Source organism: Populus nigra, chromosome 6 (genome assembly GCF_951802175.1).
Source record: "Populus nigra chromosome 6, ddPopNigr1.1, whole genome shotgun sequence".
In the NCBI taxonomy this organism is placed as follows: domain Eukaryota; kingdom Viridiplantae; phylum Streptophyta; class Magnoliopsida; order Malpighiales; family Salicaceae; genus Populus; species Populus nigra.
The window spans coordinates 3,032,873-3,056,704 of NC_084857.1; the positions used below are offsets into that span (position 1 = coordinate 3,032,873).

The following is a 23,832-nucleotide window of genomic DNA, read 5'->3' on the forward strand; positions in this document are numbered from 1 at the left end:
TGAACATTGTTAATAAAAAAATTAAAAGTTATAAAAAAAATTGCATCTTTATTGCATATAAGGTGAAATAATATGATATTTGTATTTAAGTTTTAAATTTATTGATGGATATTTTAGTTTTGGAATCTAGCTATTGTTTTATTTGGGTTATGGGAGAAAAAACACGCAATTTGTCACGATGTGAAATGTTTCAAGTGGATGCAAATGAAGATCATTCTACGACTATAAGTGCTTCCTTTTATTATTTCGATATTGCAACATCGCTCTCCTTTTCATGACTTATGCTTGATTTTGTCAAAACTTTAATGAATTTAATCATGGTCTAATTTGGTCAATCAAAAATTTCTTTTTGAGACAAATATATTTGAAATGCAATTTCATATGTATTTTTTTTTTAATATTCCATAAACTAATCTGGCAATATGTGTATTTATTCATTGATAAAACAAAATAAAATCCTTGATTAAAAAAATATCTCGGGCTAAATGCTCATATGACATTACTGTAGTTTGTACTTTTTAAAATGTGTTTTTTATTTGAAAAAATACTAAATTCATATGATATTATGGTAGTTTGGACTTACTTGAAAAAAACTAAAATAATAATTTTTAAAATATTTTTTGTTGTTTTTAATATATTAATATAAAAAAATTATTTTAATATATTTTAATATATTTTAATTTTAATTTTTTTTTAAATAACCACTTAACAAAAAAAAAAACTAAGTACGCATTTCACACTCCTCGAAATAACTTATTTTCATTTTCATCCATGATCTAGCTGGCCCTTGTAGTTAAATAACCTGATATGACATTTACTAGCGAATCATTGATTGATTTCACTATTCTTTTTGAAATGCATGAAAATATTTATTTGGATTTGATTCATCAAATAATTGGGTATTTGACAGTGTACTTGAAATATTATTTATTTAAAATTTTATTTTTTTGTTATAAATTATTTTTTGTATAATAATCAAGTGTAGTCAAAATATTATTTATTTAAAATTTTATTTTTTTTATTGTATGTTATTTTTATATATATTTTTTATTGTTTTAATTTGTTGATGTAAAAATTAATTTTTTATATATATATTTAAAATAAAAACACTTTAAAACATAATTTTTAATATTCATGCAAACAAACTCTTGGTATCCAAACAAGCACGTCAATCTATGGCATTTAATCTTCTGAAACCTCGTCTTAACGGAACTGTCCGGTCACGTGATCTCAAGGACTGTCTTGTAAATTAAGAGGATAGACGTCACCTCGAGAACACCAAATCCCTGCGAGGCATGGGTCTCTTCATAATATTTGTTCCCTCAGTTTCTACTGTGACCTCATTTATAGGGATATCCGGTAATTTATTTACTTTCCCTGTCCTTACTCATTTTATTGCCGAATACTATGGTTATCAAAACATAGTTTGAGGTTTAAATCGACTAAAGTTTTGGCTATGGATTTGTTGACTCTGTCTTAAAACCCATTTAAAAACTTGATTGAATTCAGGTGATTTGAAGGGTCAATTCATAACTTGATTAATTTTGTTAAATTTAGATGAGACATGCTAAAATCAGCTCCAATTTTTTTTTTAATTTCAATCTAAAACGGTGCTATTTTAATTTTAAAAATTAAAAAATAAATGGTTCAACTTCTTAAATTGGTAAAAAACAGATCCAGATAAAGCTAAATTTTATATTGGTAAGTCACCCAATCAACTTGTCGTACCAGATCATATTTGATAACTATAACATTTATATTTTATATCCACGATCATAAAAAAAAAATATTAGTGATAATGTCCTGAAAAATTCAAGTAGTCTGGGAGTAAGGCTTATGTCTTGGATAATCGATTAATTTTTAAACTATTTGTTTCGTTCTCCATTTTAGGTGGTTGATGGCTCGGTGCCCGATACTCATAAAATGTTCTCTTTGATGAATTTGAAGATTTTGTGATGATTAAGTCAATGGTTTTTTTAGAGAAAATGCAATAATATTACAGAGAAAAACTCTAAAAATAAATATGCAGTACATAATGAAGATTTCGAACCTTTTATTTAGAGGATTCATGGTCTAGTTATAGCCCATAAGTCTTTTCATGAAAATGAATTACCAAAGTGTAATATTGCTCTTATAGTATTATAAGGATAAAATATCTCATACACATGTATTAATGTAGATGAAAATATTGTGGGTCCTTGAAGGACTTTTATACACCTAATAGGTGCAGGGAGAGTGGGATCCAAAATGCAGTTATCCCAGTGTGGATGATGGGTTCTTCCCTTGTATGAGCTCAAATAAGAAAGGTTTGTCCTTTGGCCAAGCCCAGTGGAGGAAGGGGTCCTTCCCCTGTCTGAGCGCGAGAGAGATTTGTTGAGGGGTTCTTTGAGCCCTTGAAATTGGGTTCATCGATAACCCCAAGTTTTTATGATATTTATATACAAATACTTATAAAAATACTCGGTACAACAAGTTTTTTTATTTATGAAAAGCAGGGTGAAAACCCCCGATAAAAAACTAGAAAGCTCATGTGGTGGGGTGTGCACCACTTTTTTAAAGGAAAACTCTAAGTATGTAGAGGTAAACCATAGAGAAACCTATATTCAGAGATTTTTTCTAGTAGGTGAAGAAAACCATGGAGGATGAGCTTGTATTTAGATAATTTCTTAGTGCATATATGAACTACTAGGACATGTCTATAACTAAGAAGGGGTCTGGCCGCGCCATACCAAAAAACAACTAAAAAGACCGTCATTTTTTTATCCCATCATTGGATCATGCTCAAATCATTACAAGAGATTTATAGGTCATTTTCCTTATAGTATCCATTGCAATGCTATACGAACCATTAGATTTTTAGATATAAAGAATCTCATAGTTGGCTTTGGTTTTTGCAATTTTTGTGATTTTTCTTATTATTTTTTAATTTTATACTATTTTTTGAAAAATAAACTTGTGAATTTAGGCTCACACATACAACCCCTTTTGCCTCTAAAATAATTTTATGTTATTTGTTGAACTGTTATTTTTAGCTTTCGCGTGCATTGGGAACCTAATAAGGGTAATGTGGTTGCACCATGAATACCAAGTAAATTCCTTCCTTATATAGTTATTGTAGTTTTTAAAAGTTCAAGGTTTATAGCCTCTATGAGAATGACATGGGGCATGAGAGCTACCTACAAGAAAGAAATCAAACCTGAGAGTGAGAGATTTGAGATCACCCCCAAAGATAACATAAGGTATGAGAGCCAATATGGAGAGTTATGTTATTCTTGTTGTTTTGTTAAGGTTGGCCATGTCAAGTTGTTATGGAGAGTGGATCCATTGCATTATAGAGAACCCTTTTCAAATAGATTGTGCAATCGTATTAGGAAAAACCCCTTCCAAAGAGGTTGTGCAATCGCCCTAAAGAGAACCCTTTCTAGGAGACTATGCAATCACACAAAAGAGATTGTGCGATCGTACTGAGGAGAATCTTTTCCAGGAAGATTGTGCAATTGTGTTAGGGAAAAACACTTCCAAGAAGATTGTGAAAAAAAAAATTAATATTTTTTTAGTGTTTTTAAATCATTTTAATATGCTGATGTCAAAAATAATTTTTTAAAAATAAAAAATATTATTTTAATATATTTCTAAATAAAAAATTCTTTAAAAAACAGCAATAACCAAACTCTTAAAAAAAAAAAAACCATTAGCCCAATAAAAGTTTCTGGAGAGGTTGTTGGAGATAATCACCTGGAAAGTACTGTTTCTTCAATACTTTTTGTCCAAGCATACGGTGACATGGATGACAGATATTTAAGAATCACAAGTTAAGATATTCTGATGTTTGTTACAAGAGTGGATAAAAGTAAAACTACTGCTGTGGAAAAGAAGAGGAAGGAGGCGGGAAGCTTCAAGGACGCGGAGATATTACGTCATCCACTCTCTCAGAGACGTTGTCGTGTCTTGAAAATAAACGACTATCAGCCTACCACTCGTAGAAAAAACCACCACATTTCCCAGCTTCGTGAACCAAGACCAATTTCGTCAATAGTTCACACGCTTTTGTGCTCGAATATTCAAAAATAAAGTCAAAGTCTGTCATGCTGGATAAGTCATCCAAACCATGATTGTTTAAACTTGCTAATTAAATGTCTGATCAATAACATGGTTTATATTATTTAAACAAAATATTCTAATTAAAAATACATTTTTTATTTATTTTTGATATTATCACTTTAAAATCATATTTTTTTTAAAAAAAATATCAATTTAATATCATATTAGATAAGTCATTCAAACCATGATTGATTAAACTTGCTCGATTAAATGTGTTATCAATAACATGATTCATGATATTTTTTAAAAATATATTCTAATTAAAAATATATTAAAATATTTTTTTTACATCTTTTATTTATTTTTAACATCACCATTTTAAAATCTTAAAAGAATATTTTAAAAAATATTAATTTAATATTTTTCTCAAATAAAAAATATTTTAAAAAACAGACTAAAGCATGTAAATAAGCACTATAGGCTGCAAGTTGAAAGCGAGAAATATGCTACAATATGACTTTTTTAAATTAAAACTTTAAAATCATTATTATTTTATTAAATACTTTAAAAAATAGATTTGATTGATAGATAAAATGGATTGTTAATTATTTTTTATAGCAGGAAATAAAACAAAGTGAATAAAAAGTATATAGTAGAGTTCAGAGGGTGCGCTCATCCGGTTTGGGATAGGTTTCCTTTCTTCTTCTATTTTTCAGAACAATTATTGCATGGGATCATATAACAACACGACCACATTCTTGATAATGTCACAAAGTCAGCTTATAAAAATGAAAAAAATCCCGATGCATGAACCACGGCATCGCCTCCCCAGTACAGCACTGCTGCCACTTCTAATTATAGCTGTACGTGATTGGCTAGGCCCAGGTCTTTTCTGCGGGCGGTCGTCTAATCCGCCGAAGTGATAAGCTATTGGCCATCACATTTTCATTAAAACACTAATGGAAGGAAAAACAAACCAAAAAAAAGAAGTTAGCTGCATTATTAAAGATTCCTTCTCTCGCTTTAAATAATAGTGGGCAAGTTTGAAAAGCAACAGCGAAATGCCTTTGTGGTTGTTTGAAAGTGTAATTATAATTATTTTTTATTTTAAAATATATTAAAATAATATATTTTTTTATTTTTTTAAAATCATTTTAAATATTACCACATTAAAATGGTTTGAAAATACAAAAAAATATTAATTTAAAATTAAAAAATTAAAATTTTTTAAAGAAACACGAAAACAAATAAAATATTAATTTCCACGCGCGTACAAGTTGGAAAAACCAGCGAAATTCGCGTTCTACTTCTATCTTGCCAGGCCCAGCCAGAGTACTCGGAGCTTTGACCAGACAAGAGCATGGAACTCCGTCTCGTTTTTCTATGTAAAACATAACTGGTAATATCAATTAAGTATAGCTCGCTGGATTTGTTTAAATGAATGGCTGAGATTTTATTCGTACAGATACTCGGTACATAGTAACGAATCTTTCATGTGTATATAGAATTATAGATAGAAGTGAGTGGATGGTTAATGGCTATCCAATAACCAGATAATATTCGGACCGAGATTTCCTTGTATTTTGTGAAATACTATTAAGATCTTAAATTAGATTATCATAATTTAATAAAGAATAAAATGATAAAATATTTAAATTTTTATTATTTTATTCATCTTGTTTGATTAAAATCAATGAATTCAAAAATAATAGTAAAATTTAAAACATGACCAGTCATTTAAAAAAAACATTTTCCAGTAAAATCAAATATGTAAATTTAATTATTTTAATTTAATAGGCATGGATTCAACATGTTAGCATATATGTGTGGGTACAGCTATTTTAGAGGATAAGATTATTTGACATTAGCCAGACCTTGTTGCTTATATCATATAGTACTGCAAAATCAAGGGGCAGAAGACAGTGGTTATTCGAACCCGTTTATTAATTATTGTGACTTTTAGAGGACTGCTAGGTATACTGAAATGATGTCTTCTCGCCACTTTTTAATTATGATAACAATCAGGAATTTTAGTTACAGGGGATGATCATTTTTTATTTGATTTTTATAAAAAAATAATTAAATTAATTTTTTATAAAAAAACAAAACCGGTTCAAACCGACTGATTTCGATTTAGTTTTTTAGAATAAAAACCGGTTCAAACTAGTTTCACTCGATTTTTTCGGTTTGGTTTAGTTTTTTTCTGATTTGGTTTGGTTTTCAGGTCTGACTCGGTTTTTTCCAGTTTGGGTTCGTTTAATTCGGTTTTTTTTATTTCAGGTTTGTAAAACCAAAACCAAAACCAAACCAGTCATTTTTTTAAATTCTAATTGGTTTAATTAGTTTTTTTTACTGTTTTTTTTTTCAGTCCTTTTTTTTTAGTCTTCTCAATTTAATTAATTCTTTAGTTTTTTTACTCAATTTACGTCGAGTTATGATTTTCTAAATTACTATTCTCTACATATCCGTTGACCAGGTTAAGAACTCGCGGAAGGTAATCAAGTAGTCTTGCTCCAAGCAGTGGATAATTTTTTCCATATCAAAATGTTGAAGAGCCAATACGTAAAGGCAGCTACTGGGGCTGTTTAAAGGACAGGTAGTTTAGAAATCCGGATTCATTAATGTTTTGTCACGCACATAAACAAGCCAAGCATCAAACCAGAAGAAAACGTTACAATGAAAAATGTTAGATGTAAAAGGTTTTTCTTGGAATATTTTATATATAAACTAAAATATTTTCTTTTAAAATATTTTTCAGTTATGATGACGTGAAAGTAATGATAAAATGATGATAATAATAATACTATACGTTGAGTTTTTTTTATAAAATAATTTATGAAACTTTATTAACTAGAAATATTGTTTTAGATGAATTAAATTTCAAAGTTGACTATAAATTTTTTTTTGTTGAACAATGTTTTTATAAAATATTTTATATAAAAAAATAAGAAAAATTATTTTTTAAAAATAAATACAAAATAATCTACAGAATATTTTGATTATTACGCAGAATAAACCGTACCTTATAAGCAAAGTATTATATAACTTCATAATCGGCAATGACTGGATGGCACCTGGACTCTTAGATTTTCGAGGTCATATATTGGCCGATCGTCATGATGAGTTTTTGTTTCTCATTCGGTGCATATTTAATAAACATATAGCCACTCTTAGCTATCAAATTATCTTCGAAATCCCCCCACTATCATTGTCAATTCTCGGTAGAGTAAAAAACCCACAATTACAATTACAATCACATTCACGAACACGGAGTATTGAGTTCTCATAGGAACTTCTCATCAACCCGTAGAAGAAGAAGAACATCACCGAGGAATATGCTTAAATCCAGTGACACAAGAAACATGATTTACTTGTGGTTTTTAGTACATGATTAATCAGGAACTTAAGATGCTGGATTGTCCTAGACTAACGTGGCCACGCCTATACTGTCCGATTTGATTAGTGGGTAGGTACAGGAAAACATAAAGAGAAAAGACATCAAGACATATTATTGGAAGATATGCAGAACCAGCGCTGAGGATTTTTATTGGGCGTTTGAATATGTCTTGGAAGATATGCAGAACCAGCGCTGAGGATTTTTATTGGGCGTTTGAAAATGCTGTTGTATCAGTGTTTTTAAATTTTTTTTTTTTTTTTGCTAAAACTTGTTTTTATATATTTTCTGAATTGTTTTGATATGCTGATTTCAAAAATAATTTAAAAAAAATAAAAAAAATATTATTTTGATGCATTTTAACACGAAAAACACTTTGAAAAGTAATCATAATAACACTCCTAAACAAGTAGGTAGTTCCAAAAGTGTGTTATTTTTACTGTGTTTTTTTACAAATATAAAAACATATTTAAATAATATTTTTTATATCAATATATTACAATAATTTATAAAAAAAATAAACTAAAAAAAACACAGAGAAACACCATCTTAGGTAATAATTGTCATGATATCCATAGACTTGAAGATATTAAAGATGCAATCATGCTTTCGTCAATAGCAAGAAAGATGTAATTAGGCGTCCCTGATAGTATTTTACACGCATCACCAGTACTTTAAGGGCAGTGTAGAATCAATATCATTGATTTTTTTTTAATCGAAAGGCGTCAAACCAGAGTTATGTGCATTTTATTTTAATTTTAAATTTTCCTACTTGGCATCGAATTTCGATGACGAATTCAAGGCACCATAGCCCCATTGGCCGAGTCCTGTAAGAATTCCGCAGCCAATAGCGCACAAATTAAGCAAATGAAAGCCTGAGATAAAATAATTATGCATCTAGCAGCTAAAAAAAGTATAAAGTACGGTTTCCTTATCAGAGGACTGTCCTGGATAATGCCTAGTCGCTATTGGTTTCAGGTGCCGTTCTATTTGAAGCCTTATCACAACCAATTGCAGCCCATCAAAGTGATAAGCCATTGGAGAGTGGAAGCTGATTAGCAATAATGTAAAGCAGCATTATTGAAGATTCCATCTTTCACTTCGAGACTCGACGTGTAGCTTTGGAAAGCAACAGCATGAAGATTTCAGTCCCCTCAAAACCCACCACCATATCTAACAAAATGATACATACATTAGCAGCCAATGAATCGTAAAATGATTCTTTCCAGGTATGAACTGGCACAGTTAGTATCTGTTGTGGGTTCCCGTGCCCTCTGTAAAACTATTATTTTTATTATTATTATTTTAATGTTAGCAAAGCTGATCCACCGAACCTTATTGTAAAAAAAATATAAAAATAAAAACTTCCGAGCCTTGCATATAATTGCTTTCCTTTACATGTGTACATGGTGCCTGCCCTTAAAAATCTAAGGGCGGTGTATTGGTGAAATTGATGATTGAAATAAGATTTTTTCAGAGTGTGGACACTCGAATAAAAAGAGATTTACGAATAATGTTCGGTTTTTTAATTGATGTGAATAAAAGACAAGTCATGCAATACTACAATTTTTTTTTTAAAAAATAATAGTAGGAAAAAAGAAAAACTTAAACTTTTTATTCAAATACAACATAACTCCATAAAAAAACTAAAAAACCAGTTTTTCAAATTTATAATGAATCAAAACTCATTTTAAAGATTCTTGATTTGTAGTTTTTTAATATAATATTTTTTTTTCGAATGAAAAAAAAATTAACAATACAATTTCTTTCTTTTATACATGAACTTTTAGCAATACAAGAGATTAAAATTATTTTTTATATATTTACATATTTAGTTAGTGTCATAAATCTAATTTTTTTACAAATCTCATATTATTTGTTTTTGAGTTACAATATAACCTTTTCACCATAGTTTTTAATTTGGATAAAATAAAATTAACATTCTTTAATTATATTATCACAAATATAAAATATTAAGATGAATATTATAAATTATGGTTTTGATTTTTCATGAAAGTTAGTTGTATTTTTTAAATGTATTTCTGTTTTTTTTTCAGTGGGAAAAATCATTTTTATTTTCAACAAACGAACACACCTTCTAATTTGTCATTGAAAAAAAAAGGTAGAAAAGAAAAACAATTTTCTATCACTCAGCACACCCTTGCTTTTCATGCCTCGGTACACGTGTATATCTTGAAGGGCCATAATCCGTAATGAATCGTCCCATGGAAGACTTTAGGCATCCCCCATTAAAGAAGGTCCTCCGTATTTTTCCAATTTTCTCTATCTTCCTTGCTTTTACACGTCTCTTTCCTTATTTGCTAGTTTAATTGTCGAAAAGTCCCTCATCTACCCAATCGGATTTGTTTTGTAAGCTCACCGTTCGCCTACATCCTCATTCAAGAAAATTAATTTTTTATTCATCGTCTAGATGATTCAATAATAAAAATTTAGGATCAAGAGATTTGTTTTTTTATAATTTCATATTCGAGTCATGTGATTGCTCATATGATGGTCACTAGAGGATTACATGGTCGTTAACTTCAGAGTCCGTGGAATTAGCTGAGATACGCACATAACTGAAGAATCTGGTTATTTTCGGTTGTAATCATCAAAATTTGCAATTGCTAGACTCGATCACATAACTGCAAGTGGGACAAAATGATTTTCTTGTATTCATGGCATAATTTTCCTAGAAATATTACAACTAGCTGTGAATAGACAAAGCGTTATCTGAATTCATCGCCTCTCTTTAACTTGCTTCTTCTGAACAGAGGCACTTAGCTTGCCAATAGCTACAATGTCAGATAACAATAACGATGGCCTTAACTCCAAAGTTGCAGTTCTTCTTATTGGGGCTGGGTCAGCAGCTATTTGGTCACAATCTACCATTTCCTTGCCATGGCTTGGCGCTGCCCCCGCTACAGAGCTGGACATAACCGAGCAGAGCCACAACCACAGGTGAATGAACCAACAAGATAAGGCCCAACTCATCCCAGCCTATAAGTACCAAAGGGTATGGGCTTGATAGGTGATGATGGAAAGGGTGCGATTTGCTTTGAGTGGATTCGAAGAAGGCGAGGAACTACGTACGTTGCCGGAGAGCTTGCACCCTTACCATGTGGCATGCATCGATACGTGGTTCTACTCACACTCCATCTGTCCCCACATGTCGCACTGATGCCACGCCTTCACAAGTTTTTCTGAACGCAAGGGTTTTAGATTCCGAGGGACCACCGCGGGCATACCGAAATGGAGGTGTGCTACAGGGCGTTGTTGTGCATTCACGGGCTATATACTTGTGTAACTATGCAAGGTTGTCTTATTCTCTCTGGGAATTTTAGCCTTGAGAGTTTCGAAAAGTGCCCTGTGAATGTTCTTCCAAATTAATGCTACTCCACGTTATTGTAAATTTCATGTATAACTGTGCGAAGTTACCTTATATTCTTTTATTTTTTGAACAGTTATCCTATCCTCTACCCTTCTATGGTTTTTAGCCTAAAGAATGGAGTTATAAGTAAATGAAGTGTTATGGCAAACTAAGAAAATCTGGCTTCAATTAGGCCCATTTAATGTTGATACCATCCAGAAACGTCATGGGCCCATATTCCCATAACCCAAACCTCAGGTGGGAACCCACGGTTTTAATAACGGGAAAGATTTTGGTTTCTGGATGAACTTGATTGAAGCTTCCGTCTAATGCTTTCTCAGCTGGCAGCTGCGCTTTTATTTTATTCCTACTGATCGATATTTCATAAGATAGAGCCATCTCCTTGTTAACTCTGTTTCCGTTTTATATAATTCTGGTTTGCTCAACCCTTGAAAACTCACCGAATAAAACAGAGGACAATATCTAAAACTTGGGGCCGGACAAGAACTCACCATTCGAATAATATCATTAATAAATTATATATACATACGTGTGGGTAATGTATACTTTGCATTAAAAATTCCAGGCCTAAAGATGCCTGGAAGCTAAAAAGTATTAAATAACAATTTTCTACGGAAAGATAAAATTATCCTTGACTTGGAATTTGAGTTATGATTAAATTAAGTCATTCTAATGAATATAACCGGCTGATTAGAGATTTTGGTGTGCAAAGTAGCAACACCTCCATTTTGTTGAAATCGTTAGTCTCGGGAAGGTCATCCTGTAATCAAGTTGCCTGGTGACCGACTTGTTTCACACAGGACAAAATGGTGTTTCTTGTGTTTATCCCAAGTTTTTCTTACAACACTTCATGCCGCGTAGACAAAGTGTATGTCTTGGACACACCGTCACTGTCTTTAGTTAACTTGCCTCCTCTAGGCGCAGGCTAGCTTAGTTATTGCCAGCATCCATCATGTCAAAACAAGGTGATGATATTAACTCTAAAATTGCCGTTCTTCTGATTGGCGTTGGGTCTGCAGCTCTTGTTATCGCACTCTACCATTGTATTGCCATGCGCCGGTTCAGGGCTACGACTACTCAGCAACGGCCACGACGATATGGGATAGAAACAATGGCAACGCAAAGCAGTATTGAGAATTCCACGGCCCAACTCATCCCAGCCTATAAGTTCCAAAAGGGTATGGGCTTGGTGGGTGATGATGGAACTTGTGCAATTTGCTTGAGTGAATTTGAAGAAGGTGAGGAACTGCGAACTTTGCCAGAGTGTTTGCACTCTTACCATGTTGAATGCATTGATATGTGGCTCCATTCGCATACCAATTGTCCCATGTGTCGCACCGATACCACACCTTCTCCAGGGGTCTATTTGAGTGCAAGAGATTTGGATTCTGAGAGGCCATCAGTGGTGTATCAAAATATAGATAGGCTACAAGATATTATTGTACATTCACGGGCACTCTAATAGCGTATCATGTCGTTGTTGTCTCTGTCCAGGAATTTTAGCCTTGAGAGTGCAGTATAATAGTGCTCTATGCACGTTGTTTGCAGGAACGTTGCACATTCGTGGGCGTGAGCAAATGTGACTCTCCAACATTTTCTTAAGGTGCAATCTGCTGTTTTTATCCTTGAAGACCAACAGAGTGTATAATTATACTTTACATGGCAGGATTCACGAGGTTGTAAATCCCATAACACGAGCCCGATATCGCTGTGTAGAACCTTCGACGTTGTGGTCAACAGCCAAACGCTCTAGCTTACCGAGCTACTCCAGCTGTTGGAGCGAGCTATTCGAGGTACTTTAGATCTATATTTGTTTTGTGGGAGAGCTATTCACAGATTTTCTTGACATAAATGCGATCTATTAATAAACAACATCTAGCAGTCCCCCCGAATTCCTTTAGTTCTAAGCAAAAGATGGCTGGGCTAGTGAGTAGCGAATGGCAGGCAAACATAGAAAAGGATGGTTAATAGCTTGATTGGTTTAATTTCTACTTGCATCCCAGATAATGTGAGTTTGACTCATGAAAGTTGCTATATCGGATGAATAAATTCTACCAATAATCAACATTTAATTCTTTCTTTCTTTCTACCTGGGGTAGTATAAAGAAATCGCTCTTGAAAACTCAAGAGGATCTCTTAATTACAGGAAGCTAGCATCAAGTAGAGGCGGTTTGCACAATATTGCAACAAATTATAAAGATGATCAGTGTATCAGAGAGAACATCGGCCAATCTCATCTGTACTCTATGGTTAATAGTCGAGGGTGAATGTATGCAATTAATTGTTCAAGTTCATTAGATTAAATATACAACAAGAGGATTGACAATAACTTTGTGTAATCTTATTATCCAAAAAAAGAGAGTATATACATAGAGAGAGAGCTACTTTCAATAGTTTTTATCAATATTCTCTGTTTATTTTCACCTTCTACGTTGAATTTATTGTTTCGATTGCATCGCTTATCCCTACGTGTAAATACACCGATGACACTGGTTTAGTGTCAAAATCTGAAGATGTAGCATGTGCAGTGTGTTTAAATGAGTTCAAGGATGGTGAAGAAGTTAAGGTTTTGCCTGAATGTGCATACATTTCATGTTTCTTGTATCGATATGTGGCTATTCTCTCACTCGAATTGCCCGCTTTGTCGGGGCGACATCGGTGTCTCAACGCCAGCCCACCATCAGTCAGAATCCCACACCTTTCGACTGCCGGATTCTGATGAATCACAGCGACCAACTTGACTTAGTAAGCAAGCTACCAGCGAGCACATCATAATTGCTTTTGGGGGAAATTGTTTTTTTCTCTTTGGCACGTCGTTTCCAAGTCTGGATTAGTTATTCGGCCGTTTGTTTTGCACTGCTATTTTTTTTCAAGAGTCGTGTACGGCTACTTATTTGTTAATTTGAGTAGCATATATGCTGTGCTTGTCAAAGCAAAATACTTCCAACAGAAGAATTGGAATTTAGCTAGATTCGAGGCATGAGATATCATACCGAGTCATTTGCGACCCGGACATAGGCATACAGATTTTCGAGCTTCCAGACCCACAAATCCTTTGCTTGAAGCAATGCCAGAGGCATGAGGCAGGGAAGCCCGTTATCAAGGGATAAAAAATCATGAAAGTCATTTGACAATAAATTAATTCTTGTTAATCCATCCATTATTCATGCCATATATGTCAAAAAAACATATATGATTAAGGACTTGAAATACTTCTCAAGCAATCTGGGCTTTACTTATAATAGGTCCATTAGGTATCCCACCCTTTCCCAGATAGATTTCACAGATCCCATGTGGTTAACACCTACAAGAAAGTAAAATGGTCCAGCTGGAGACCCCAATTCTATAACATAATGATGGTGATCACAGCTTCAACAGTAATACGAACCGTCAATCAAGCTCCATGCGAGAGAGGAAGTCTTTTTATGAGTTGCTGGGCCTATATAATCAGAGGACCTCTTTATCGAAAAGCTCACATCTTGAAGCAACTCATGTGTCTCTGACACTTCCAAACCATATATCAATGTCTCAAATCAATGTTATGCCTGTGAAAGCTCCTATTATGAGTTTCATGTGTTGTTTGCTATTCTAATACTGGAAATTAAGAAAAAAAATTACAAAAGAAACAAAGCTGCCAGAATTTCGTTAAAGTTTCGACACCAGATTTTGTCCTAATCGCCACGAATAGTAGTTTATTCAACAACGAGGGTAGTTCTGTAAATAAGAGAACAAGATGAAATGCCCATCAATGACACATCACTTTCCTTTTATTTGTGATCCCATGTGAGCATCCCTCGAAGAATGTGACCTGTCAAGCCATAAACTAGTGAGTAATATTGCCGACTACTTTTGTGCCTCGTCCATTGATGTGTTTTTATTAGCTAGATTCTGTAGTTTCTGTGTGGATTTTGACAACTAAATGTGGTATGTTATGGTTTTGATTAATGCTTTTTGCTAATGTACAACTGTTCCAGTGACCTTGTGGGCTTTGTTAAATATGTAATTATCCGCAAATGTGTGGTTTAGTTCATTGGTTTGTCGTAAAAAAGTGTTTTATAATCATGCTTCATGATTTGTGGATGTGATTTTCAGAGAAGAGCTTTTGGTTTGGTTTTAGCAGGTGGGGTGTTTTTTTTATTTGGTTTTGACAGATAAAGTCGGTATACTTATTAAAGCATTTGCTAGAGAGCAGAAGTGAGCTTGATGTTCTGTTGGCCTCTTGTGTTCAGTGCAGATTGGGACTGCTCATTGTCTCTCAGTAAGCTTTTGCTTATCTTGGTTTCTCTCCTTCCACTAGTACTACAAGTGATTCTCAAGTTATTTATGGTAACGTCTGTTGGTTCTTAGCTCTTTAATATATATTAATTGGATGTTTTAAGCAGTTTTCATGTGATTTGGAGACAAGATGAAATCTTTGAGTAGTGTAGGGCTTGGCTTGAGTATAGTTTTTGGTTGCCTTTTGTTGGCTCTTGTTGCTGAGCTCTACTATTTGTTATGGTGGAAGAGAAGGTTTGCTAACAAAGAGATAGGAGATGATTACAGCAGCCCGGCAAGAGAGCTTTTTTTTATGTTCTGTTTAAGAAAGCCGTCTTCTTTAAGGAACAATCAAGAACTATGTTCTTCAGTGAGAATCACAGATACACTTGTGCATCATGATCAAGAATCTCAGCTCAATATTAATACAAGCAAAGATTTGTTGCTCAGGCCCTTCAGTGATGATAACGTGGAGACAGAGCTCATGAGGCTGCATAGTCTCTCAGGTCCACCAAGATTTCTTTTTACAATTGTTGAAGAAACAAAGGAGGATTTAGAGTCTGAAGATGGCAGGTCTAGAGGTGATAACAAGAGTGGAAAAGAATCAAGAAGTAGAAGCTTGAGTGATTTGCTTCTTACTGTGGAGACTCCATATCTAACCCCTCTTGCTTCTCCACCATTTTTCACGCCTCCTCTTACTCCTAACTATAACCAGATTGGATTCAACCATCTCTTTGAATCATCAAAAGATGCAGAGTTCAACAAGATACGGTCATCACCTCCCCCAAAATTCAAGTTCTTACAGGATGCGGAGGAGAAACTATATGCAAGGAGATTGATGCAAGAAGCTGAGGAGATGGTCCCAAGGAAAGATTGTTTTGCTCAAGATTACACCAAAAGACCTACTAGTTCAAATTTTCTAAAAGACGAGGATGATGGGCCTTTTATCACCATCATTGTTGACAGGAACAAAGAAAGAGAGTTTAATGAACAAAATCACCAGCTAGCACACCACCCTTCAAGCAGTTCACAGGTACTTCCTCTTGTTGCTTCGCCTTCAACATCAAAACCAGCAGCTAAGAAAAGTTCCTTCTTTCATTAGAGCTCCGTGATCAAGTTAAATGAGATAGTTTTTGTTTTTTTTTCCCCTGAGTATTTCTATTAATCAACATTAGTCTTCTTTTTAGGGCTTTTTTTATTTTCATTTTCCATCTTGTTTGGGGATGGTGTTAAAAGATTAATCTTGCTAAATCCCTTTGCAATGCATGCCAAGAATTTTCAAGGAGAGGGAGACAACATTCTCTGCAGTATAATGTTGAAAGTTGGAAGAGTGTCAGTGGGGGTCTAGTGGGGTAATTTGTTGCATTCACTCTTCATGTCTCCCTGAGCTGTCTGATACCAGTAATCATTCTGGTGAGTAATGGTACCACTGATGTTTTTTGTCCAAAAGGCACTGTGAAAAAGAATTCTTTCAAGACCAAAGTGCTTTTCCAGCCCCATGCTCTGTTTCCCTTCTCTCCGTGCTCACGGCAAATACATAAACTAACATTATTGCCATGTCCTGATCTTGTATTCTTTTGTTGAATGGTAATTGTGTATACCCCACCCACCTCAGGGTAATTTAGACCGCAGATTAACATCCGACAATCAAAACAAATGGGAGTTTTGATTGGTCAGGGAGTCTAAGATAGATGTCTAGACAGGGAAGAGGGTGACCATTCCACAAAGTGACAAAATTGGAAAAAAAAAAAAAAAACTTGTGATTGTGATTGTGATTGTGAGATGCTTCCTGGGCTTTTTCGTAAACTGCGAATAGGTAATTAGCCCGTGAAAACGTCTCGTGGGGTTAGGCCGAAAGGTAGCCATCTTGGCTTGAGAATCATTATAGGCTTTGCCTTTATCTATTAAATGCTACTATAGGAGATATGTGGCAGAATCATATGAGGTTTCAGGTACGATTTCGTCACATACATGCAAACTACATCATTCGCTTTTGCTTTCATGAAGGTAGGATCGAATTTTTTTTTTAATATAAAAAATTGTCCTAACATGTTTTTTTAATAAAAAAATAATTATAAATTTAAAATATGATATATATTAAATGAAATTTTTTAAATATTAATATGAAAGCATGTTGAATAATAGTTTTTTTAAATGTTAAGATTACAATAAATTGAATTAACTCAGGTTGATTTATCAAATCTATAATACATGTTACGAGACATTAATAATTATATATAAAAAATTAAAATAAATTATAAAAGTTAGTTCTTGATCAATTCAATGTTGAGATACTATATTAAAAGAAAAAAATCAAATTAAAAAACAAATTAAAAACCTATTCAAGAAATTTTTTTATGAAATGTCACTTCTAACAAATCTAGTATTGAAAATTGAAATCGAGAGAAAAAAATTAAATTTATAAGTTCAAAATATAACTTAATAAAATAAAATAAAAATTACAAAGTATAATACTTGAAACAAACTTATATTAAAAAATAAAATTAAAAAATAAAATAAAAAATAAGTTGTCCAAGAGTAGGGGTGAGCATTTTCGGTTCGGTCCGGTTTTGGACCAAAATAATTAACCAAACCGAAATTATTTTTTTTCAAGTTTTTGAACCGAACCGAACCGAAAACCAGTTCGAACCGACCATATTCGGTTCGGTTCGGTTCGGTTTTTTTCCCTTCCAAACCAATTTAAACCGAAATTATTTCAATTGAGTTTTTATTCTGAGTTTTTTCACTGACCATATTTTTTCAGGAATTCTATTTTCGTCTTGTTCTTAATTTCACAGATCTGTGCTTATTTTCACAGATCTGTGCTTTCTCAACATGCTTTTTCTTAAAATGGTTGGGCATGTATGCCGAACAAAAGGAAAGAACAGAGGTCATTTGACTAGAAAAAAAAAACAAAGGGAAGATCAAAAGATAGTTTACATAGATCCTCATCTGCTCATTATCCATCGAGTGCCAAACTTGATTTTGAATTTTTGTTCTCACAATACCAACATCAAGGAGAGCACAGAAAAGCCTTTTACTGGTTCAACATGATAATCTTCTTTGGTTACATGTGCATGAAAAATTATACAATAATTACAGGATTATGTGAGAAATAGAAAGAAGAATGATAAAAAAATTAAAAACAAAAATAAAGAGGGACATGTCTTCTATAGGAGGAATAAAACAATTAAAAATAAAGTTGCAAAAGTGAAGATGGTGGCGTGCCTTTCAAATAGGAGGAGCATGGAGCATGGAGCATGGAGCATGGAGCAGAGCTTAACAAATAAAGGAGCATGAAGGAGAATCAAAAAGTATAGATGCAGAGAGCAAATGGAAAAGAGAGATGGAGAGATGTAGAGAGTAAGGGAGGAAGCGGCTAGGTTTGTTTCTAGAGGAAAGTTAATTTAGGTTTAGGGTTAGGAAAACATGCTATTTATACCTTTTTTTTTTTAAGGCTGGCTTGGTTGAACCGGTTCGGTTCGGTTTAATCGGTTTTAGACTTTAGAAACCGAAACCGAACCGAACCGGAATTTTTTTGTAATTTTTTAATCGGTTAATTCGGTTTTTTTTTTCGGTTCGGTTTTTTTGGTTATTTTTTTTTCGGTTTTCTCGGTTTTCTCGGTTGTTCGGTTTTTTTGCTCACCCCTAGTAGAGAGTAAGGGAGGAGGCGGCTAGATTTGTTTCTAGAGGAAAGTTAATTTAGGTTTAGGGTTAGGAAAACATGCTATTTATACCTTTTTTTTTTTAAGGCTGGCTTGGTTGAACCGGTTCGGTTCGGTTCGGTTTAATCGGTTTTAGACTTTAGAAACCGAAACCGAACCGAACCGGAATTTTTTTGTAATTTTTTAATCGGTTAATTCGGTTTTTTTTTTCGGTTCGGTTTTTTTGGTTATTTTTTTTTCGGTTTTCTCGGTTTTCTCGGTTGTTCGGTTTTTTTGCTCACCCCTAAAAGACACTGCACCTAGGCAAATGAATCAAGCTTTTAGCATAATTGGCACGAGCTGAACCTGTGTAAGCAGCGAGCTATTACCCCAAATCCCGTTTGGAAAACCAAATAAGCTCAGCATTAAAGTAGCCATAGTTGTCAGTCTGATCCAACATCAAACCAAATCTATGATGATCGAGACAACATAATAAATTTAACCAGCATTTTTTCCTTCTTAAAAGCCAAAAACCAGTTAAGCTGCATCAATGGCTCAAATGTCTCACCAGACAGCATGTTGTCAGCTGTATTCCCTAATTTTATAGTCTTCTTGGTGGATTAACTTTTCACGTATGGTGAAATCTCAGAAACTTAAATATAATCCTTCAATGAAGCAATCCCGGGAGAAACCAACATCGCCTAAGCTTTCAGTAAGATAGCATTTTGCAGAAACAATTTGCACTCGGAAAGCTAACCATCCAACACAGTTCACCAGTACATGTAATTCGACTTAACAAGTATCTGTTTTTCACCTCGACCAACCATAGGAAAGCGGTAACAAAAAACTATCATTACCGATTAAAAGTTCCAACCAGTTTCACATGCAACCGGCCTTAACGAAAGACAAACATGTTGTGGACCAATCTTTGACATGGCAAGAAACTGCCCTTATTATAGAAAGTTCCAGCAATTATAGTCTATGCTTAAGCTTACACACCTGAGAAAAAATTGTTATAAAACATGATGAACGGACGATCAGATGCCTCTAATCTATAGACAAATGGCAATACACACTTAACGAAGAAAAAGCACCTCATTTTACTTGAATAAATAACTATTTATTGCCACCTATCACCAATCTGGTATGGGCGAACAAGTTCAGATAACGTTGCAAACACATGTGAAAAAGACGGTTTCAAATTCCTAAGGCAGCAAAACCTGTAATTCCCAGCACAACGGACAGTACATTGTGCCCAGGTTCTTCCAAAAGGCTGAATGCAGTGTATCATGATATAGATCCGGTAGCTCATCAGGGAATTTACTGAAATCACCATAATTGTCCAGGAACAATATACGCCAGAGAACATTAGAAACCAAAAATAATACATCGCCTAAAGGAAAATATACGATATCTAATCAAGGGAGCACTGAGATGTCATTCACATGGCACATGACAATTCACATTTATGAACACGAGTGATAGCTACTGTTGACAGCTTATGGGTGGCACCATACTTTTTACCTCTATTTTGTCTTTGATTTTTTTTGTCAGAAATACATTCGTTTCCCCTGGGAGTTTTCAGGGATTAACAGATATATTCTCCATTCTGTTTCAACACCAGTCATGCAGTTTCCATTTTTTGGTGTATTAGGGGAAGACCCACAATCAAACATATGCGGAGGACATGTGAATAACAGCCCTTGGGAGAGCTTTATATCAACTGTATCATATATCGACCACAGGCAAGTTGACCAAGTGGAAGGACAAGCATCAGTACGTCAGATTGACAGGTGAGCAAAAATCTGCACAAAGCTTTCCCAACAAACAATCAACTTGGATCCTCCTGAGAACCTCAAAACTGCCCCAACCCTGTACAAGCATGCTGCCCTTGTCAAAGCACAGATAAAAGCCTCTTGCGACGCGATCTTCTGGAGGTGTTCTTACACATACCAAAATGCATAGCATGTGTCACTAGGCTTGTTAGCTCTCCCTTGGAATCCACCCTCAGCTGCTTGCCTCTGAAGCAGAGGAAAGGGTGTCAGAAATTACAACTGCAGGAGATGGAAGACCTTAAAGTAACAAAGTTAGATTGAAAATTGAAATATCAGAGGGAGCAAATGGAAGTAATGATTTCACATGCATTTGGTCATTTGCAAGTTTCTCTAGTCCTTAATAACAATCGTGCCTGTCCACTTTTCACTTGTTTAAATTCTAAAAGCTACACCTTCAGGGTCTGGTGTTAATGCTTTTAAATGATTCCAGAGATCAAATGAAGAAAGTAAACCTGTAAATGACGGACAATGAAAAAAATATTTTAAAAAAAACAATCGTTACTATGGTGATCATAGTAACCCAATCTAATAAAAGTCAACAACATTACTTAGCAACCAAGTTCTTACCATTTTTCAATTCAGCTTTATCTCCAGAATTAGCTTGCAAAGATAAAACCCAAGCAGCAACCGCATCCTTGTCAACCTATAACACAACAAAATATGACCCATTTGTTAAATCAATGTAAAACATCAAGCCATTCATTAATTTTATCAAAATTCTAAATCTAAATGACGGACAATGAAAAAAAATATTCGTGCTTGCAATAAAATCCAATCCAAAAGCAATCCAAACTATCTTCCAACTTGTAAATGCATTGCATGTTTTGAAAAAATAACTAGTACACATCATAAGAGCTCACGCGATCAAGGGAACCGGGGATGTCGAGGCCGGATATCACGAAGTAGGCAAGAGAGAGATGGTTGGTGTCCTATGTTTGGTAATGGTAAGATAGCATGTGGAAAATCATCTCTAAGAAGGCCACGTGGCGGTCCCTGTCGAATGTTTGCGAGGAAGATGACGTTGATTGACGTTGCTGTTGCTGCTGCTGCTGCTGCTGTGGACGTAGTCAAGGTGGAGGTGATCGACCAGCACGGAGATCTTGGATTAGTACCAAGTACCAGCACTTTTTGAGTTTATGAAGTTCTGCTGTCTCGATTTTTTCTTAAAACGTTTTCAACGATTTGTGCGGGCTAATATGGGTTTTATCTCAACGCAGCTCAAAAGTTCATTGTGATTTTTAAAAAAATATTTTTTATTTAAAAATATATTAAAATAATATTTTTAATATTAGCATATAAAATTAATTTAAAATATACATAAAAAATATTTTGCAATGACAAGCAAACGGAATTGAAAAATAACTAAAAAACCATGAAATTAGGAAATATCAACAACATGTGCCATCAAATATTTATCTCATGTTAATTTCAGTTTTTATCTGGAATACTCATCCTCGCTGTAACTGCATGATATCGAGTTATTATTTTTGTAAGTACATGATATCGAGTCATACTATAACAACAATTAAAAACTTTGAGTCTATTACTGTTTATATATAATAGTGAGATGAAAGAAATTTATCATAAATATTTAACTTTTTTTTACCATAAAACCCTACTAAAACATAATTAGAAGAAATTAGGCTTCAAATTATCATAAAAATGCAAAATTTAAGATAGAGGACTGGAATGTAAACCACATTTTTTTTCTTTTTTCAATCAATCCATTTTTTATATATTTTTTAAAATTAGTTTTTTTATTTATGTTTTAGTTGACACCCCCTTTTTGTGACTTGTTTTGGTTTTTAAATAACAAATTGTTTTTAATTATATTTGGTGTGTTTAAGTTGATTTATTTATATTTTATAAATACTAAATATTTATTTTTTACAATATCTTTAGTCTGTATAACCCTGTATAATATTTTTTTATTCAATAAGTTCTGTGTGGGTGTCGATTTATATTATAAATTGATTTTAATAAATAAATTCATTAAATCAACCAAGTAAATAATCCATGTTGTGATATTAAATACCATGATTTACATTTATTTTTAATTTTTTAAAATTATATTTTTATTTATCGTTAATGACTCTTTTTTTTTTCATTACCTGCATAATGGTTTGTAATTTTTTGATGATCTTTTTATATGAAAGAAACATGGTAAAAATTCTACATGTTTATTTTTTTTAATCATGTTGGTGTTTTTAATTTGATCCTTATTATTCATATTTATTATTTTTAATTTCATCATTCAATCCAAGTTAATGATGTATTAGTTTTTTTTTTCATTCTTGGTTCTTTTATTTCTTTCTTTTTTCTTTCTAATTTTCATTTTGTATCAGTGCCTTTTTTATATGTATTTTTTAAATAATTTTTAAATTAATGTTTTAATTAATACCTCTTTTCTATTATTTATTTTTGGTTTTTTTAGCCTTTTTAAATATCAATTATTTTATATATTTTTTATATATATTAAATATATATTTGTTTGCAATATCTTTAACTTGTGCAACTTTGTATAAATTTTTTTTTTCAATAAGTTCCATGTAGATGTCGATTTATATTACAAATTTATTTTAATAAATAAATTTATTGAACACAACCAAGTAGATGATTCATTATGCAATATTAAATATCATGATTTAAATTTATTTCTAAGTATTTTTAATTATGTTTTTATTTATCATCAACGACTTTATTTTTCATTACTTACACAATGATTTGTAATTTATTTATGATTTTTTATGTAAACAAACATGTTGAAAAAATCCATATGTTTATTTTTTTTATCATATATTATTATTTTCAATTTGATCATTATTATTATGATTTATTATTTTCAATTTCAATGTTCAATCCAGGTCAATGATGTATTGTTTTTTTTTGGGTTTTTTTATTTCTATTTTTTATTAATGCCTTTTTTATATGTATTTTTTTAAATAATTTTAAATTAATGTTTTAATTAATACCTCTTCTCTATTATTATTTTTAATAGCAATTATTTTTTAATTATACAGGGTGTATTTAATTTTTGAAGAGGTTCATATGATTTATTTGTAATTTCTTTATATTTTACATTGATTAAATATTTATTTTTTATGATATTTTTAATACGTATAGCCTTGCATATTATTATTTTTTTATTCAATAAATTTTATAAGTGTGTCATTTTTATTACAAATTAATTTTAATAAATAAATTTATTAAACACAACCAATCAGATAAGTGACCCGTTCTTTTGGTTTTGGATAAAGATTTTTTTCATTTGTT

At 32.7% G+C, this 23,832-nt stretch overlaps 2 protein-coding genes and 1 long non-coding RNA gene across 5 annotated transcripts; 2 read left to right on the forward strand and 1 right to left on the reverse strand.

Annotated features, from left to right (window-relative positions):
• Positions 1–10,235: 10,235 nt before the first annotated feature.
• LOC133696532 (RING-H2 finger protein ATL80-like) lies at positions 10,236–12,288 on the forward strand. The gene is made up of 3 exons (XM_062118747.1): positions 10,236–10,396; positions 10,900–10,952; positions 11,846–12,288. The coding sequence occupies exons 1-3, from the start codon at positions 10,236–10,238 to the stop codon at positions 12,286–12,288; spliced, it is 657 nt and encodes a 218-aa protein (XP_061974731.1).
• A 2,011-nt stretch (positions 12,289–14,299) lies between these two features.
• Positions 14,300–16,529, forward strand: LOC133696319 (uncharacterized). 3 transcript variants are annotated; one of them, XM_062118481.1, is made up of 2 exons: positions 14,300–14,652; positions 15,056–16,529. In XM_062118481.1, exon 2 carries the CDS (start codon positions 15,232–15,234, stop codon positions 16,180–16,182), a length of 951 nt encoding a protein of 316 aa, XP_061974465.1. In that variant the 5' UTR covers positions 14,300–14,652; positions 15,056–15,231; the 3' UTR covers positions 16,183–16,529. The 3 variants fall into 3 exon arrangements, with proteins under 3 accessions (XP_061974465.1, XP_061974464.1, XP_061974466.1); XM_062118480.1 differs by having other exon boundaries at positions 15,061–16,529; XM_062118482.1 differs by lacking the exon at positions 14,300–14,652 and having other exon boundaries at positions 14,667–15,152; positions 15,336–16,529.
• A 3,610-nt stretch (positions 16,530–20,139) lies between these two features.
• On the reverse strand, positions 20,140–20,930 carry LOC133697086 (uncharacterized). The gene is made up of 2 exons (XR_009842812.1): positions 20,678–20,930; positions 20,140–20,596 (listed from the first exon to the last, which is right to left on the reverse strand). It is a non-coding gene; the product is annotated as an uncharacterized LOC133697086 (long non-coding RNA).
• Positions 20,931–23,832: the final 2,902 nt, after the last annotated feature.

Coding starts and splice junctions, on each gene's coding strand:
- LOC133696319 (XM_062118481.1), top strand. CDS start 15,232: ATGAAATCTTTGAGTAGTGTAGGGCTTGGCTTGAGTATAGTTTTTGGT.
- LOC133696532 (XM_062118747.1), top strand. CDS start 10,236: ATGTCAGATAACAATAACGATGGCCTTAACTCCAAAGTTGCAGTTCTT. Junction 10,397..10,899: donor GAGCAGAGCCACAACCACAG/GTGAATGAACCA, acceptor TTTTTTGAACAG/TTATCCTATCCTCTACCCTT. Junction 10,953..11,845: donor CCTAAAGAATGGAGTTATAA/GTAAATGAAGTG, acceptor TTGGGTCTGCAG/CTCTTGTTATCGCACTCTAC.